Below are 16849 nucleotides of genomic sequence, written 5' to 3' on the forward strand. Positions count from 1 at the left end.
CGGATTTCTGCCTCCCCAACCAAAGTAGTCTCAGGTCCCGTGTGATTGCGCACCATGCGTTTATATGGTGTCTCCAGAGGCCAGAAGAGGGCACCAGATGTTCTGGAACTGGAGGTACAGATTGTTGTAAGCCACAGTTTAAGTGCTGGGAATTGAACCCAGCTCCTCTGCAAGAGTAGTAAGCACACTTAACCACTGAACCATCTCTCCACGCTCACAAGTCACTATTTTCTGCTACCCTGGCTGTCCAGAGAGCTCTCCAAACCTTCCTGGCTTAGATTTCCACATCTCACATAGCATGCCTAGCTTTTTACATGGGTTCTGGGGATTCAAACTCAGGATCTCATGTCTCTAGCACAAGTATTCTTATGCACCAAAGCATTTCCTACCCCTTCAGTAAGTTTTAATACTGAGTCCCAGAAATGTGTACAATTAGCCTTCAGCTTTATTCACTAATAGGAAGTAAGGAAATGCCAGAACATTTAAAGAAATAGTAAAAATCCATAATAATGGGAATGTTTCAAAAGAAAGAAGTGGAAACACACAGTGGCTGCAGATGGATCAGTTGAGACATCAAAAGTATGAAAATTTACAATGTAATCCACAAAATGACAACAACTAAGTCCATGGTGCTTTAAATACATTTGAATAAATAAATAAGAGAAGTAGAATACAAGTGTCTCATGCAGAATTATAAATAATTAATGTAAACAACCAGCCCTCAAGGCAATTGGGACAGAGCTCCCCTCTGCTCCGGGATGAGCTGCAGATGGTAACTTTCTTCCCTGGAGCACAGGATGGAAGCAGGAGGATGAACTTCATGGTGAAGAAGGTCAGCAAGAACTACTCGAGCCTGTAGGTTGATCCCAGGATCAGCATCAGTAGGGATGCTGCGGCACGGCATGTGTTCCTAATAAGCTGGGTTGTGGATGGTGACATGACATTTGCTCCTCATAAGCTTGGGTGAGGATGGTACCTGACCTCTCTTGTCTTTCTTCTCTCACTTCACACTCATAAGTAATTATGACAGACATCACAGAAATCTACATTGAAGAAAACCACCTGAATACTACTCAAACCTGTCAGGGTGATAAAAAAGAAGACAGCCTGGAGTCTGAGGAGACAGGCTGATTAAATCTATGTGGTATGTTGGATAAAATTCTAGGTCAGCATCCACTTATGTGTTTGCTAGGCCGCGGCCTAGTCTCACAAAAGACAGCTATATCAGGGTCCTTTCAGCAAACTCTTGCTACTGAATGCAATAGTGTCATCGTTTGGAGGATGATTATGGGATGGATCCCTGGATATGACAGTCTCTAGATGGTCCTTTTGTCTCTGCTCCAAACTTTGTCTCTGTAACTCCTTCCATGGGTGTTTTGTTCCCAATTCTAAGAAGGGGCAAAGTGTCCACACTTTGGTCTTCGAGATGCTCACAGTCAGTTATTGGATGGATCACAGGGCCCCCAATGGAGGAGCTAGAGAAAGTATCCAAGGAGCTAAAGGGATCTGCAACCCTATAGGTGCAACAACATTATGAACTAATCAGTACCCTGGAGCTCTTGACTATAGCTGCATATGTACCAAAAGATGGCCTAATCGGCCATCACTGGAAAAAGAGGCCCATTGCACATGCAAACTTTATATGCCCCAGTACAGGGGAACGCCAGGGCCAAAAAGTGGGAGTGGGTGGGTAAGGGAGTGGAGGGAGGGTATGGGGGACTTTTGGGATAGCATTGGAAATGTAATTGAGGAAAATACCTAATAAAAATATTAAAAAAAAAATTCTAGGTCAGAACAGGAATACAAGGCAAAAACAAACAACAAACAAACAAGCAAACAAACCAAGGAAATCCCATGGAAGGGGATGAGGAGAGATTATGACAGCTGTGGATGGAGGGTGACCTCAAAGAAACAATGTCTTCCAGACACAGCAGCTGCCACACATATCAACTCACATCAGTTGTGACAGCAGGCATAAGACCTGTGTAAACTCAAGCCAGACATGGAGACAGGAGGTGGGCATTCAGTCCCACCTCTAGCTGAGAACTCTTTGGCAATTGACAGCTGCTGGGAGAGGCAGAGTCATTTTCAATAGTGTGACCCCTGGTAGGCTGACACTCCAGAAGATGGCCTCACATCCAAGAGTATTTGAGCAGCAAAAAAAAAAAAAAAAAAAAAAAAGTACTTGATAATTTTAAAAACTGAAAGAGAGGGCACAAAGTTGTGTGGTTAGAGAACTGGGTGAGGATCTTTGAGGAGTTGGGCGGGTGTAAACATGATCAAAATAACACTAAATAAAATTCTTTATTTTTATTAAATTACTTTATTTATTTACAGTGCAGCGGTTGCCCCTCACAGTCCCTCATCCCACAGTTCCTCATCCCATTACTCATTTCTTGCCTCTGGGAGGGTGCTCCTCCCACCAGGCCTTCCCCTTCCCTGGAGCTTCCCTCAATTCTCTTGAGGATTAGGCTTGTCTTCTCCCACTGGGGTCAGATCAGGCAGTCCTCTGCTATATATGTTCTGGGGGCCTCAGACCAGCTTGTGTATGCTGCCTGGTTGGTGGCTCAGTCTCTTGAAGATCCCTGGAGACTGGGTTAGTTGAGACTGCTGGTCTTCCTATGGGGTTACCCTCCTTGTCAGCTTTTTCAATCCTTCCCCTAAATTCAACCAATGGAGTCCCTGACTTCAGTCCAGTGGTTGGGTGCAAGTATCTGTATCTGTCTCAGTCAGCTGCTGAATAAAATTCTTAAAGAATGAATAGAAATAAATTAAAAAAAATAAGGGAATATGAAGACAGTATGAAATGTAGTAATAGTGTATTTCTATTGGTTCATTGATTATGTAAGATGTCAATAATAAAGGGAGCTGGTGTGCTGCACACAGACTCACATCTACGTCGTGCTTATCTTACTTTTATCTGTCCCTCCCTTGCTCGCTTCCCCCAACCTCTGTTTGTTCCTCCCATTCCAAGATCACTTCCTCAAATGCATCTAACCTTAACTATTCTATTCCTAGGAAGATCTCTCCTCCCAGACCCTTCCTCTCTACCTAACCTCTGTGGTTATGTGGATTGTAGCTTGCTTATCAATGACTTAAAAGTTAACCTCCACATATAAGTGAATGTATGCCATATTTGTTACATCAATCTACCTGCAAATTTCATTTTTCTAAACCATGAAAATAACCAAAAGGTTTTATCTGAGGATAATAATATCCTTGTTTAAAAACCTTACAGATTTCCTAACCATCATCATGCGTGTGTAGGAGATGTAGGCATATGTTTGTGCATGTATGTGTATATGATGCTTGTGTGTGTATTATGTGTGTATATATGATATGTTTGTATGTATGGTGCATGTGTGTGTATTAAGGCACACATGTGTCACAGTGCATGCATGAAGGTCAGAGGACAGCTTGCAAGGGTGGGTTGATTCTCACCTCCACAGTAGGTTCTGAGGGTGAACACATTGTCAGGGTTGCTCAGTGAGGGCTTTGGGCCTGTTAGGCCATCTCACTGGCTTACCTTCTCATCAAGTCTTCAGTAAGTGACATAAAGAAGATGGGTTTTATGACAGTTTCAGTAATGCAAACAGCGATCTCAATTTTTTTTTTATGCTCATGTCTTAAATTACATACATTTCGATCTTGAGTTCAGGAGGTTCAGAGCTATACCTCAGCTTAATGTAAAATGAAACAATGAGACTGTAAGCTCTGTGCTCCAGATTTGGTCACTTCATAAACACTTTAAAATTGGTTTTCTTGGCAAACTTTGACCGTTAGAAAGAATACTAAGTCTCCTTCCACAATCACGTAGATGATCTCGTTGGTTGCTTTCGTTTTAGATTTCTTTATGCAAAAGTTTGTTTTGTATTACCTTCCTAACGTTCAGTCTTCTCTGGGTCTTCATGTTGGAGAAGGCACAAGTCAGCCTTCTCTTTAGTAGGGACAGCCAGTTTAATTCCACATGGATTGTAAAGTCTGGTTATAAAAACCATTTCGAATCGATATAAAGAGCTCACTTTGCGTTTCATATGGCAGCGAATGCTTTGTTCTCTGTAACAGATGCTATGTCATTGTCACTGTTAATCTTCTGCTAGCTGTTTGCTAAGTACACTGAGTACAAAACTAATATGTAACTTTACAAACCAAATAAAATCACCAGGTCATAGCTAAACAAGAAGGGAAAAGCACACAAACTCTCCTTCTATAGTAAGGGGTGTGTACATGCCTAGTTGTACCTCTGGGAAGCTGCTTGTTTCCATGGTCATAGAAAGAGATAAGAAGTCTTAAGCACTGTTGGATGCCTTGTAAGGTGACTTACAGACTGGTGTTATTTTGTCCAAAGCAGACTGTGGAGTGAATGTGTAGAGGGAAGCACGTGGACCCAGTGGGGGAAGGACTCAGCTCTGAGGCTGCCCTGCTGCTGGACTGTTTTCTGATGTTGAATCCCCTTCTACAGCACATTGCTGTACTTGAAGGAAGTGGACACACTAGAAGTTTATCAAGGAGGACACATCCTTTCCTTGAACTCAGACAATATCTTGAAGACTGGGAAGGCATTTGGGACTGAATCCAGGGAACACATCTCATCTTTGAAGAGGCTACCAAGATGGCCCCTCATTCTAGCAAACATGAAGCTCGAAACCAAGCTGCTGGGTCTTGAAAAAAGTGATAGAAGAGAAATAGCCAAGAATTCATTATATACTTATTTCATATCTTCTGACAAGCATGTATTAAAAATACCCAATACAGTGATATATTAATACTATACTTTTCAATAATTTATTATTTTAACTGATAACCTATCATTGTTTAAATTATGGGGGGTACAAGGTGATGTTCTGTTTTGTGAATATAGTACAGAATGGTTAGTTGAGTTTACGGACTAACTGGTACTGTACTCATTGCCTCAAAAACCTAATGTGTTTTAGGTGAAAACAGTTGAACAACATTTAAAACAACTTTGACGCACATGCTATTTATCATTAGTAAATCATCTTGAGGTGCAATAAAACTAAAAAGTATTCTTGTTTCCCCTCATCTCCCCATTTCAGTCAATGCACAGCCTCCACAAACACCCTTTTACTTTCTGCTATGTGTGATCAAGCAGTGCCCGTCTTTCTGTATTTTCTGTATTTCACTTGTATGATGTTCACTATTTCTTTCCATGGTGTCGCTCATGACAGAAATTTTCTTTTTCTAAGGCTGTCATTGTTGCTAATGACATGCTCTTTTACAGAGAAGAGCATACTCTACTAAAATACTACAATAAATGGATTTAATAACTAACCCACAACAATTAGTGGTTTATCTCGACACTGAAAACAGACTGTCCATCTTACTTTTATAAGTTAGAAGAACCTGCACAGCTATAAATCTGTGCAGAGAATTGTCACTTTGAGAGTTGATTATCTGGCCAGAGATCCCAGGCATTTCGAAAAGACATACCTAAATTATAATTTCAAAACTTAAAGGTCAAAAATACATATACTTGCACTTAGAGTGTTCCAATTTCTGTTAATGTCTGAAAAATGGTTCCCAAACTTTTAATGCTTCTGGGTTCTCTGGGTTAAGGATTTGGACATAGCCCAAAGGAGAAGGCTTCTTGGTGCTTCATGACATTTGTGGCTCCAGCTGTGGGGATTAGGTGGTGGGGGAAGCCATCCAGAGGAGCTTCCCTGCTGCTTTATATCAGCTATTGGCTGATGTCCCAGTTTCTGTGCCAAGAAGAGCATCTGGCTGATGCCTCCTTGGTGTGGCTTGGGCTTCCTCCAAGCACGGTGCCCTCAGGGTTCTTAGGTTTCTTAGCAGGTGACTGGGGCCTTCAAGCACAAGCATTCTGGTACACGGGATCAAAACTTACCTCTTGAATTTGTCACCAAGCAATACAAAGTCCCCCAGATCCTATGGGAGTCCTTTTCATAGAGAGGTGTCAAGATCACTTTATGAGATGGGCATGTGATAGAGGGATATTGTGGTCACCGTTGGGAAGTGTAACTTCCCTGTCACCTGTTCTGTGGATAAGAGGGGACTGTGTCTTCTGCCTCCTTTCTTGTCTCAGAGTAGTAGTACCAGCTCTGTGTCTTGGCTTCTCACAGTTTTCTGCCTTTCTCTTCAAATTCATACTCTTCTGTTTCGCTTTACTCTCGAAACTTCTAAGTCTGTCTAGTATGTCTGAGTGCATTTATTGTGTTTAGGTCTCAGCTCAGCATTAGTTTCTGTAATGAATGGTATCTCTCATCCATATGGTCATTTTCAGACTCACTCCATCTACCAGTGCTTCTGAGTCCTCCGACAAACCTTCAGCAAGTAGCGTGGGCTAGGCACACACTGTTGGCTAGAGTTAGCTTTTATTGAGGGTTTTACAGTGGAATTGCAGGGGCAATTCTGAGAAACTATTTTCTTTTTTATATACCTTGGGCTTTTTGTAGGATTTAGGAATGCGTCCCTCAGGGGAATTTGTCTACATATGAGGTAGCCTCATACAGGAAGTTGATTAGTGGCTATAGGCCCCTAGTATTCTGCTAGCCTTGAGTATCTTGCTGGAGTTAAATATGGCTGGGGTGCAGCCTTGTTTTTAAGGTCATCTTGCCTCGACCTCCTATTCTGATCCCCAGGATACAGTTATTTGTCCAACCACAGAGTCTGCTGTTGGAGTGTGAGCATGCACTGAGCACAGCACCAAAGCTCTTTTTGGTGGATTTTTCACCAGGCAACGTACATACCTCATATAGAGGAGAACACCAGAAAAGACATCTTCCTGAGATACTTATCATTCCTCATAAGAAAATACACACTGGCCACTTAAAACAAGTCCCCCTTGCTTTCTCGCTATATGTCCTGCCTGCAGAGGTCTCTTTAACATTTGAACATGCCTGCCTTTGAAGTCTTTGATATTGAGCTAGTTTCTTTTTTCTTTTTCTTAACTTGAGAGAGGGTTTAATTGTGTGTGTAGACTAGGTTGGCCTCAAACTCACTGAGATCCTCCTGCCTCTGCCTCTTAACTGCAGGAATTAAAAGCATGCACCAGTAAGCCAAGCTTTAATTACTTTTGTTGTTGCTGCTGTGGCAAAATGCCTGTCAGAGACAACTTAAGGAAGACAGACAGGCTTACAGGTGGAGGGTATAGCCCTTCATGACAGGGAAGGTGTGGCTACACATTGTCTCTAGGCTGTTGAAGCAGCTGGATGTATTGAACCTGCAGTCAGGAAGCAGACAGACAAGAGACCAGAACCCCAGGCCATGAAGTGATGCTACTTATATTCAGAGTGGAATGTCCCCACCTTCTTGAGTATATGTCTTTAGATACACTGTCAGACACTCTAAGAGGTGCATTTTATGGTGGTTCTAAATATAGTCAAGATGATAATGAAGTTAAACCATTACAAATGATTGATTAAAAAAAATCTCAAAATGGGGTATAGTTTGGAGAAAATTATAAATATTTCAATAAAAATGTCTTGTGTGACCTTGATCAATCTATGTACTATTTAGAATTATTCTTCTTGAATTTTATTTTCAAACAGCATGAAATTCATATGGTTCTATGAAATTAAACTTCCTTTCACGGAGAACTGGTTGTGTCTAATACTGTAGGGTGGGCCTTGGGGAATTATGCAGATGAAGCCTAGCATTTAAGCAAAATATCTATTTTAAAATTCATCTACAGAAATACAGACTGGGAAGAATTTGCATACAGAGTTTTGGGTGAAGGGGTTCAGGCTGTTAGTTGATGAGAAAGTCAGTGTAAACAGAACACAATCATGGCCACATATAGCCCAGAGCAAGACGAGGAGAATGTCACCACCCTGTGCATTTGAAGACATCTGCACTGGGAACCTTATTCCTGTTTCTATATTGGTGATGTGCCAAGTGGATTCATTTGTCCATGCCTGAAGCATCAGGACCAACCTGATGGTGTGTCTAGAAAGAAGAATTAAGAAGAATCATTTTCTAGAAAGGGGAATAGTCTAGGTAGGAGACAGAAATGTACAGAGAATACTTGTCCTGAAGAAGAAAAATAAAACAACTGTAGGAGGGTATATCATCACTGTTTGCAAATATCTATAAGGTGAAAAGGCCATTCAGAGAACAGCACCACAGATTGAGGTCCAAGGCTAGGGAAGTGCATCTCCTTGGTGAGATGTTGTCACTACAGAGCTCTTGTCCTTCCCAGCCTCTCAGGAAGCTCTTCTGCATGAGTAAGGGCTCACAGGTCTGGACTGTTCGTGAGACGCTCCTCATGCTAGCTTCCACCACCCTTCTGCTCCCACAGCAGCAAATGGCTGCTAGTCCCCACCCACAGTGGAACTCCTGACTTCCACCACCTTTGTGGTGAGCCCCCTTGTGGCAAGCAGCTGGTCAGGAAGTATACCCAGTGCTCTCCACTGCCCAGAATCTTAACCTTCCAGGTGCTCAGAAATTATCTGGGAGTCCTACTGAAATGTAAAGTCTGACTCAGTAGGCCTTGGGATAGGGAGGGCTGTGATCGGATACCACTGGGACATGTACTAGTCCACTGGCTCATCACTGTGGCCAAATAATACAAAAAGGGTTTGTTTGGGCTCCGAATTTGAGAAGTTTCAATCCACGTTAGCTGACTCCTTTGCTGTGGCCCATATTTGGGCAGCAGAATCAGGTGATGATGGGGTCTGGCTGCTTATGGTGGCATGGAAAGGGGGAAGAATGAGAGAAGCAGAGAGATATGGACAGACTTAGAGTTATTGGAGAGAAAGAGATATACAAAGAGGGAGAGAGATAGACACATAGAGATAAAGATACAGAGAAAAAGCCAGTGAGAAAAACATAGAAAGAAATGCAGAAATACACACAGACAAAGAGAGGTATGGAGGCAGATAGACACACAGAGCGGGGAGAGAGAGAGAGAGAGAGAGAGAGAGAGAGAGAGAGAGAGAGAGAGAGAGAGAGGCACACATTATAAATCCATCAACAGACTGATACATTGACTTGGCCATAGCCCTGTGTTAGCTCCAAGAACAAGTCCTTCAACACATGAGCCCTTTGGGAGCACTCTAGTACAGATTATGGCATGCATTTCTCATGTCACAGCCTTTAGATCGGTGACTGCCTCTGACAGGTTGCTGTCAGGACTATGCCACATGTCCCTGTCAGTGGAGAGTTACTGCCTGGACATACTGCTGTGTTTCCTTCAGTCTAAACTTTCACCTAGGTTTGACCCAGGTGCCCCTTAGCTGTCCAGTGGTTCTGTCATCCCTGGGACACATCAGCAGTTACCTAACATAACTCTGCAAGTACACGCCATCTTGGATTGTATTCAAGTAGTTTGAAGTGCATTGCCTGTGAGTGAAGAATGTCTGGTGCTGTGAGAAAAGACTCTAAAGGTACAAGTGGTCACTATGAGACGCCAGAGCAGGGTTCTTTTCTCATAGCTACATATTTGTGATTACCACAAGGCAATCACTTACTCTGGTGCTTTGTAAAGAGATCTTTAAACGATCTATTTATAACACATTTAGCACTTGCTCAATGAGGCTGTAACCCCAGGAACAGTGATTGAATCTGGTTAAATGCACTAACCCCCATCTTAATGATCCTATCAGCCATCTTGATGAACATTTCCAATTGTCATTGACTGAAGTCCTTTCAAGGTCAGGTCCCTTTTCCCAGGAGTCTCTTGTTGGTCAAAATAATTGAGAGATTTCACATGATGTACGGACCTTGGTGAGGTGCTTTTCTAAGCCAGAGCTCTGTCCTCCTGGGGATTAGGCATGCTCTGTGTCTGACCAGATGAGATCTCACTGCAAAGTCTTAATAAAAATGTACTTGGCAGATTCCCAGTACGAAGTGTTTGCTTGTAACATGACAGCTTCCCTTGCCTCCTCCTTGGCCACTTCCAGGCCATATTCTAGTTTATGATGTCAAGGAACATGTTTCAGCGCACTCTTTACTAGTCTCAGAGCATCTTGATGGAGGGATCTATACTTCAGATCATGTTTATCTCCTCCCTCTGTGCTCACTAAAGACACATTGAGTTAATGAGCGGATGAATGACGGATTACCTATAGTGTCTTGAATTAGGTTCTTCAGTTTTATTCTTCTAGAACATGTTTGAAGCTTTGAAGAAATTAAAAAACAACAAATATTAAGGAATATCTTCTTTTTGAAAATATATACTCTACTAATTATACCTAATTAGCATGACCTTGGGCATAGAATTTGGTTTCTGTGGTAGGAATAATCTCTTGGGGATGATCCCTTGTGCTGCTGGAGACAAGGTGGTTGCGAGGTGGTCTTCAGTCTGTGCTTCCTGTGGGAATGATCTTCGTGAGATGAGCAGGAAGTGCTCATTTGTTCTCTGACATGGTTTGGGTCATGGCCAAAGAGTCTGGTTTTCATCATAGCTCCATCTAGTCCTCATCAGTGATGAAATTTGCATTTCAGATTTAATATAGTCAATCTTGGGTTATCTCAGCTCAGTGGATTATAGGAAAACTGTAGCTCCTTCCAGCTATAAGGATCACAGTGCCACCCTGTCTAGATGATGTCTCTAGAGCTGTATGCATTTCTGGGGGGTGAGTGATAGCTGAGTTTATGCCCAGTACTACTTAAGAGCATTTTCAGGTGGCTAAGAAATGCCAATGACCTGCCTTTAAAAGGCACAAGGGTATGTTTATAATCCTTAAGTCTCAGTTTTTCTCCACACACTTTTTTCTTTACTGCTTCCTTCTCCTCCTCTTTCCTCCCCTCCCTTTCTCTCCCTTCCTTTTCTTTCTCTTCTTATCTTCTCTCCTCCCCTCCCCTCTTCTTCCCTCTCCTCTCCTCTTCTTTTCAATCTCTTCTTTCCTGATAGATCTCATGTATCCCAGGCTAGCCTCAAACTCACTATATATTTTCAAGAATGACCAGGAGACTTTCTGATCCTCTAGTGATAGAATTACATGTTGTGTACAGCAACATCTGGCTTGTGCAGTGCTGGGGAATGAACCCAGGGCTTCACACATGGCAGGCAAGCACTTTATACTATCAGTCATAGCCTCAGTTCTTCAGCCTTTAAGAGGGAATGGCAGTGCAAGTACTTTAGGCTATGATGGGAGGCAAATTACAACATGCACGTAACATGCAAATGCACAGTTGGCAGTGAGGTCAGGCACATGTCAATGACAGTGATGATAACTTCTGGAAGTTATAGGAGACAAATTCCCAGGAACCCATGGAAGTCCCAGCCCTAGCACTTTGGACCACAATATGGCTGAAAAACATGAGGACAACCTTGGCAGAAAGAACTCCAGTTATGTACTTTACACTGTGATAATTGTAAATGTTGACTCAGGCGTGAATGGCTTTAATCACTCCCTGCCTCATCGTCTGATGGGTCACCTATCTGGTGAAAGTATCCGCCCCACCCTCGGTGGGAAGAACAGAAACAGACTTATCTCTTTATTCTTGTATTGACTTTAATCCCAGATGCCCAACCCATTTCTCATTAATTCTGGAAAAAGTTTAAATGGCAGTTCTAAAAATAAATATCAATAAAGCCCTCCAGTCAATAGAGAGAGGGCACTGAACTGTACTTTTAAGTATTTAGGAAGCACAACTCCAAGCTAATTAGCTAGTGGGTTTTCCCTCATTGTGGATCAAATTGATCTCCATGTCAGAAGCTCAAGGTGTTTTTAGAAGGGCTTTCAGACCATAGGTGGGGTGGGCTCTATACCACACACTTGAGTTCAGGTCATGGCTTTGCGTACTGTGTTTAGGTAATTTTAGTTTCTAAGAAACCTAGTAATGAGGATGTGGGGCTAATGAACACCATGATGCCCAAGACTAAAGTCTTTGTTCCTTTACATGCAGCTATTTTGAACTGGAGAGCAGTGGCCCAAGAGAAGAGATACGCTATCATTACATCCATGGCGGCAAGCCCAGGACTGAGGCCCTTCCCTACCGCATGGCCGATGGACAGTGGCACAAGGTTGCGCTGTCCGTGAGTGCCTCTCACCTCCTACTCCATGTCGACTGCAATAGGTATGTTTGGCTTTGACCTTCAGTGACTCTGCCCTTCAAATCTCACTCTGTATGGGGAAGGGGGAAAATGTTAATCCCCCCCTGCACCAAAACCAGGGACCTTAATTGTCATTTAACCTACTGAATGGGCCATTAGGCATGCTGAAATGACCAACTGTAATGCGATAAGAAAACAGTTCATTAAGATAAAACTGTATCCTGTGATTAGGAACAAATGTAACAAAGGTTGATTACAGATCAGGGACTATTAACTGCCCCTCAGTGAGCTCTCAGCACTGGCTGAAGTTCCATGGAGCTGTGACCACAGTTAACTGTGATAGATTGTTGAGTTCGTTCCACTTGGAAGTGAATAAGCCAGTTATTCATGTTAGGATGAGTCTGAGAAGCTTTGCTGCTGAGGTAGGTGAGTCTATTTTATTCCATTAAGCGTAGCTTTGCTTAACTTAAATGACTTCCTTTTTTTTAAAGTGTGTATTTTCTTTATTTTTATTTCAAATGTTATCCCTTTTCTCAGTTTCCCCTCCAAAAACTCCCCATCCCTTCTCCCCTCCCCTTGTTTCTATGAGGGTGTTCTCCCACCCACCCACCCATCCACCCACCCACCCAGTCCCTGCCCTGTCCTTCCTCTACACTGGGGCATTGAACCCAAGTGCCTCTCCTCTTATTAATGCCAGACAAGGCCATCCTCTGCTACATATGTGGCTGGAGCCATGGGTCACTCCATGTGTACTCTTTGGTTGGTGGTTCAGTCCCCGGGAGCTCTGGGGGGGGGGTGTCCAGTTGGTTGATATTGTTGTTCTTCCTATGATGTTGCAAACCCCTTCAGCTCCTTCAGTCCTTTCTCTAACTCTTCCATTGGGGACCCCATGCTCAGTCCAATGGTTGGCTTCGAGCATCTGCCTCTGTATTTATCAGGCTCTGGCAGAGCCTCTCAGTAGACAGCTATATCAGGCTCCAGTCAACTAGCACTTTTTGGCATCTGCAATAGTGTCTGGGTTTAATGACTGGGTTTGTATTTTGGGGATGGATCCCCAGATGGGACAGTCTCTGGATGGCCTTTTCTTCAGTCTCTGTTCCACTTTTGGTCTCCATATTTGCTCCCATGAATATTTTGTTCCCCCTTCTAAGAATAACTGAAGCACCCACATTTTGTCTTTCTTATTCTTGAGCTTCATGTGGTCTGTGAATTGTATCTTGGGTATTCTGAGCTTTTGGGCTAATATCCACTTATCAATGAGTACATGCCGTGTGTGTTCTTTTGCAATTGGGTTACCTCATTCAGGATGATATTTTATAGTTCTATCCATTTGCCTAAGAATTTCATTATTTTTAATAGCTGAGTAGTAGTCCATTCCTTAGTCATCAGGGAAATGCAAATCAAACCTGAGATTCAACCTCACACCAGTCAGAATGGCTAAGATTAAAAACTCAGGTGACAACAGATGCTGGTGAGGATGTGGAGAAAGAGGAACACTCCTCCATTGCTGGTGGGACTTCAAGCTGGTACAACCGCTCTGGGAATCAGTCTGGAGGCTCCTCAGAAAATTGGACACAGTACTACCTGAGGGCCCAGCTATTACCACTCCTGGGCATATACCACAAAAATGCTTCAACAGATAGCAAGGACACATGCTCCACTACGTTCATAGCAGCCTTATTTATAATAGCCAGAAGCTGGAAAGAACCCTGATGCCCCTCAACAGAGGAATGGATACAGAAAACAGAGACTTCTTAAAGAGGTATTCTGAGTCTTTCATGACAGAGGACTCCATGCTCTGTAGAAGAGGGGCCCATTAACTTAACAGTGGGTGCTAGTGTTCCCTGAATAGGTGGAAACTCATAGGAGGTTGTTGGCTGTGCTGCTGAGGAAGAAGCAATGTCCCACATGTCTGTCTCTGCAGGCAGACTCACTGAGAGCTGAGGAGAGGAAGGGACCATTGGTCTCTACGGCATCATTTGTGGAAGGACAGTTGGATAATGGTGGCCAATGCTTTGATTTTCCAACCCACTGCAAATTTTTTCAGATTAGTGACCTGAGGCTAACAATAGAGTTTTATTTTGAACTCTAAGCTGTGCCCATGCACTATTAGCCTCAACAATGATGCTGTCAAAATTAAAATGACAGTCCAGCCATGAGGCGTGTTCTCTGGGGCCAGAGTACAGGACAAACATGGTGGGGGTAGCTTGCCTCTCTTCTCACGCCCATAGAGACAGTGCTCCAAGGACACTCTGCAGCAGAGTGTCAGTCTGATGAGACGATGCTGCAGTGTACTTACCAATTCACTGCTACACTGCAGTTAAAGACTGGAGGACAGGAAAGTGTGTCAGGATCCACACAGGCCTGCCATATATGAATGAGACTTGATCTGTTTATAGATGACTTATTTAAGATGCTTTCCAGACATTTGAGTTATTGATGCTTCCAGTGGATCTACTGTCAATGTCTGGCAAGAACCATAAGTTCTTTACCAGTCAGTCCTGAGCTGCACAGCCTGAATGAAACCAACCCTTAGCTGCCCTGTTCATGTCTACCTTTAAGAGCTCATTATATCCTTCAGTTCCATAGGACTAAAGTATCAGATTAGGAAGCCTCATTTCTCCATGATCTGCTGACCAATCAGGTGCTTCCTACATGGGACTGTGGAGGGACTACATGCTTTTTGACTCCATTGGCAATTTTCAAGAAATTTCCAAGATTCTTGCCTTATTCTTGCCATATGTTTCTCTACATGTTTATTCTTAATACATTACCATCTTCTGACATTGTTCACTTTGGAGAAGAGAAAGAGAATAGAGTATGTTTGATAAGTTAGTGTCTCACCCTCAATTCTTTGGTTCCTGTTTGATATTCACCTCCTTTTCCTCGGTCACTTGCTGGTTGCATCAGTTTAAGCAGCTTACTTTCTGGGCCTCTCAGTTTCATCTTCTTGTACTGGGACTAATCATACTCACATATAGTTAGTAATTCTAAGTGTGCACTGCACAAATAATATTTTAGCCAAGGGCAAATAGCAGACAACATGGTGGTCTCCTTTGGTGGGTCCCCAGGAAATGATGTAACCTTTGTGTAAGCTTACTTGGTGATGTCTGCAGAGGGATGACACTCTGTCGCCACTCGTTTGTCAGTTTATACTGTCTTGAAGCACCATATGGCTGCACATGCTCATGTATGGAAATAGAAGATGTTCTGAGAAAATCTCTTAGACCTTCAGGACTCAGCCCACATCTGCCTTTGTTGGTGTTAGTTATATCACACACCTATGGCGTCTTTGTCCTTGCCATCAGACCATTCCCATCTTCTATCAGAAGAGTGAAAAGAGGACATGAATGCTGTCCTGTAGCTTTGGGTGTGGCCTCGTTTTTTCTTTTTTTCCATTGATATTTTTCACTCTTTTGATTATGGTTGACAAGTAAGATCTTAGAGGATGTTACAGTTTGCTGCTGTGATAAACACCATGACCAGAAGGAGCTTCAGGAGGAAAGGGTTTATTGGCTTTACATTTTCATACAACAGGCCATCATCAAGGGAAGCCAGGGCAGGAGCTCAAGTCATGAATCTAGAGGCAGAGCCCAAGTGGAGACTATGGAGGGACTGCTTGTTGCTCTCAGACCCCTACTCAGCCACCTTTCTTATGCAGCATAGGTCCCCTGTTTAAAGATGGCAGTCCACAGTGGGCTGAGCCCTTCCACATCAATTTTTTATTGCATACTTTCTTTGTTTACATTTCAAATGTTGCAGCCCCACAACAGTGTCTGGGTTTGGTGATTGTAAATGGGATGGATCCCCAGGTGAGTCAGTCTCTAGATGGTCATTTCTTCAGTCTCTACTACACACTTTGTCTCTGTAACTCCTTCCATGGGTGTTTTGTTCCCCCCTTCTAAGATGGAGAGAAGTATCCACACTATGGTCTTCCTTCTTCTTGAGTTTCATGTAGTTTATGAATTGTACCTTCATAAACCCTTTCCTGGTTTCCCCTCTGAAAAATATCCTCCTCCCTCCCCCTGCTCATCAACCCACCTACTCCTGCTTCCTGGCCCTGGCATTCCCCCACACTGGGGCATACAGCCTTCATAATACAAAGGGCCTCTCCTCCCATTGATGTCTGACGAGGCCATCCTCTGCTGCATATGCAGCTGGAGCCATGAATCCCACCATGTGTGTTCTTTGGTTGGTGGTTTAGTCCCTGGGAGCTCTGGGGATACTGACTAGTTCATATTGTTGTTCCTCTTATGGGGCTGCAAACCCCTTCAGCTCCTTAGGTCCTTTCTCTAGCTCCTCTATTAGGGATCCTATCCTCAGTCTAATGGATGGCTGTGAGCATCCACCTCTGTATTTGTCAGGCACTGGCAGAGCCTCTCAGGAGAGAGCTATATCATGCTCCTGTCAGCAAGCACTTGTTGGCATCCACAACAGTGTCTGGGTTTGGTGATTGTAAATGGGATGGATCCCCAGGTGAGTCAGTCTCTAGATAGTCATTTCTTCAGTCTCTACTACACACTTTGTCTCTGTAACTCCTTCCATGGGGTGTTTTGTTCCCCCCTTCTAAGATGGAGAGAAGTATCCACACTATGGTCTTCCTTCTTCTTGAGTTTCATGTAGTTTATGAATTGTACCTTAGGTATTCTGAACTTTTGGGCTTCTGGGATAATATCCACTTATCAGTGAGTACATATCATGTGTGTTCTTTTGTGGCTGGGTTACCTTACTCAGGATGATATACTCCAGATCCATCCATTTGCCTATGGATTTCATAAATTCATTGTTTTTAATAGCTGAGTAGTACTCCATTGTGTAAATGTATCACATTTTCTGTATCCATTCCTCTGTTGAGGAACATCTGGGTTC

General features: G+C 43.1%; 1 protein-coding gene across 1 annotated transcript in view; it reads left to right on the plus strand.

The window, feature by feature from the left end:
* Positions 1-16849, plus strand: part of Nell1 (neural EGFL like 1) — an 807173-nt gene that overhangs the window by 120287 nt on the left and 670037 nt on the right. Inside the window, exon 4 of the mRNA XM_021166735.2 lies at positions 11833-12003. Coding sequence (XP_021022394.1) covers positions 11833-12003 — 171 coding nt within the window. The remainder of the gene's footprint in view (positions 1-11832; positions 12004-16849) is intronic.

Source organism: Mus caroli, chromosome 7 (genome assembly GCF_900094665.2).
Source record: "Mus caroli chromosome 7, CAROLI_EIJ_v1.1, whole genome shotgun sequence".
NCBI classification, from domain to species: Eukaryota; Metazoa; Chordata; class Mammalia; order Rodentia; family Muridae; genus Mus; species Mus caroli.